The sequence below is a fragment of the Chaetodon trifascialis genome, chromosome 8 (assembly GCF_039877785.1).
Source record: "Chaetodon trifascialis isolate fChaTrf1 chromosome 8, fChaTrf1.hap1, whole genome shotgun sequence".
NCBI lineage: Eukaryota > Metazoa > Chordata > Actinopteri > Chaetodontiformes > Chaetodontidae > Chaetodon > Chaetodon trifascialis.
The window spans coordinates 2950001-2952832 of record NC_092063.1 but is presented as its reverse complement, the minus strand read 5'-3'; the positions used below and the strand labels follow the sequence as shown (position 1 = coordinate 2952832).

The 2832-nt window shown below is 42.0% G+C and overlaps 1 protein-coding gene across 1 annotated transcript in view; it reads right to left on the bottom strand.

Moving 5' to 3' along the window:
* Positions 1-1253: 1253 nt before the first annotated feature.
* The window catches only part of LOC139334959 (vasopressin V2 receptor-like), an 8445-nt gene continuing 6866 nt past the window's right edge, over positions 1254-2832 (bottom strand). Inside the window, exon 7 of the mRNA XM_070968269.1 lies at positions 1254-1877. Within this exon, the coding sequence (XP_070824370.1) occupies positions 1693-1877 (185 nt within the window). The 3' untranslated portion in view covers positions 1254-1692. The remainder of the gene's footprint in view (positions 1878-2832) is intronic.

Genomic DNA, 2832 nt, shown 5'->3' with positions numbered 1-2832 from the left:
TCCTCGTCGTTTTTGGTCATTCTGTGATTTTCACGTGTTGAAAATGTGTCAGATTCAACACGCGCTCGTCATTCGGCCACTCAGATAAAATGGCTGAAGGTAAAAATGGCGGTCTGTGGACACAAAACAATCAATAGGCCCACATGGTGTAGTTTACTCTGACTCAGTCCCACATACACAGTCCTGCTGCTTTAAGTACTCTCTAATATGTATTTATCCGCAGCAGAAAGTAGTCCCCAACAAACGCACCTTTTCCTCCTGTTTGAGTGACGTGGAGAGGAACCACAGAGCCCAGCAGTGAGGGAAACGTGAAGGAAAGTATCTGTGAAGCCAGAAAGGACCGAGGCGCACTGACGCGTTGTTACTTCTGATCTTTTCATGCGGTTTGTTTTGACAGTGATAAAAACATTGAATATGACCTTAAAACGCTTCCTCAGACCCCCGTCACATTTCCTGTTTGAGTGTGACTGCACGGATGTTGAAAAGAGTTCATGTTCACACTGTTTCCTTTGTAAGACTTTTGGTAATTATACTGACCAAATGTAAGTATCAAAACCGTTAACGACAGTGTAAGTTGTTGTCTCAGAGTAATCGTTATATAGTCTTCTGTTTTTTTAAGGTCTCGTTGGTGTCAAAGGGGGAAGAGTTTCTCTCTTGTTGTACCTCGAGTATCCGCCTGTCTCTGGCGTAAATATGAAGCAGAGTCCAGGTTAAAGGAAAAAAAAGGTCCGTATTTGAAGGGACAGAGCAGAGAAATCAGTGCGTCCACATTCCCCGGCTCGAAACCCGGATTCTCCTTCAGTCACAGCAGACTGACGCTCGTGACGTTACGGCTGTATTGTGCGCTGTCATCCAGCCGGCGAGGTTGATTTACTCTCATTGAGAATTGAGTAAAACCTTCAGTTATTTTACCTTTGAGGCGAGTATTTGAAAAGGAAAGGTCCCTTTGAAAGACTGTAACACGCCGCGTCACTGAGACACTGAATGTTTGGTGTTTTGCAGTGCAATGGTGTTTGAAACGGTACTTGAAGGCACCTTTTTGTGTTTTTTGAAAAAAAAAAAAAAAAAAAGCCCAAACAAATCTTTGAATGAAGTTTCTGGAAAATGACGTGACTTTTTTTTTATTTGAGTCACGGTCCATGTGTTTATGTTTTGTATGTGCAAAGTGTTTTTATGACAGATGAGAGAATGAATAAACGGTTTTTAAAACAAATCTAATTGCATTTGTTCTGTCAAAGAAAATGTCACCGGAACACGTTTCCAATAATTACATTTTATAAAACAGCAGTTTGGACCTAAACTACATGTTTTACTCACAGAAATACTTGGACATTGTGGGAAACAATGCTTCTCTGCACCTGCAGCAGGATCAATATGCTGAAGCTAACAGCTGGTTAGCCTAGCATTAAAACTGGACACATGCTAAGCTAGCTCAGTTGTCTAGCTGTACATTAGCTTCACGTCTCATCATCTTATTATATTTCTGCCTTAATTCATGGACAAACATGAGAGTGGCATCGACCTTCTCTGGATAAAACTCCTGTAAGCGTGTTTCCCAAAATGTCAAACTGTTTTCACTTTAACAGCCGGAGCAGACGCTCCAGGTTTCACATTCTCCAGAGAGTACAAGACACAGACTCAGGTGTGTGTTTCCTGTGCACATTTACAGCAGCACTCGACTGTGTGCGCTGCTCAGTAGTTGGAGGTGTGTGTGGTGGTGGAGTCGCTGGGTAAGGAGCCTCGGCGCTGTGTGTGTGTGCGGCAGAGCAGCAGCAGGCGGAGCTCCGGGGAGACGCTGCTGGAGAAGGCCGAGTAGATCCAGGGGTTGGTGCAGGAGTTAAGACTGGCCAGCAGCATGAGCAGGGTGAACACCGCGCCTGCACACACACGCACGCACGCACGCACGCACGCACACACACGCACGCACGCACGCACACACACACACACACACACACACACACACACACACACACACACACACACAGAGGTTGGTAAATGACAGGTGATAAAAAGCAGGTTTGAAGATAAAAGCTGATTAAAGATTTAGTTTACGGCACTTTAAGACAAAGAAAAGCAACAAATCTTGAAATTTGAGATGCTGAAACCAAAAATTGTTTAAAAAATGATGGAAATAATTGATCGATTATTAAATTAGGTGCTGATTCATTTTTTGATAACTGATAAATCAGTTTGTTTTATGTGTCAGCTCTTAATTTGTAAAGTAAACATGAACTACAGCTTTCATATGATTGTAGTGGAGTAAAAAGGACAATATTTCCCTCTGAAATGTAGTATAAGTGTCAAGTAATGGAAAGTACAAATTTGTACGTAAGTACAGGACATAAGTGACATGAGTCCTTACTTACAGGACCAGTAAATGTACTTAGCTACGTTCCTCCACTGATGAAACCATGGACAGTCAGTATTATTGGAGAGATAAAGCGTCCCAGTGATTGACTGAAGCTCCCAGTTTAAAAGGAACTGTGACTGTAAACCAACACAAAAAGCTGCTCAGTGGAGGTGAAGTTAGAAAAAAAAGTTTTTCTGTTTTACTTTTTAAAAAAATCCATCAGAATTCATTGGACAGCACTAGCAGACATATTGCAGGTGACTGTGCAGTCACAGTAACTCCTGTGTTCATACAAAGCAAAATGATGCTGATATTTAAATCCCTTATAGGTTTAATCACCTAAAATACAGAAAAGCTGCAGTAATACTGAAAAGTTTTTCACAGTCAATCACGATTACACACTCAGCACAGCAGTCACGGTGCAAAGCTGCTCACCTGCATACTGATGTTAAAACAAGGACATGTATTTGTAGACACGCGTT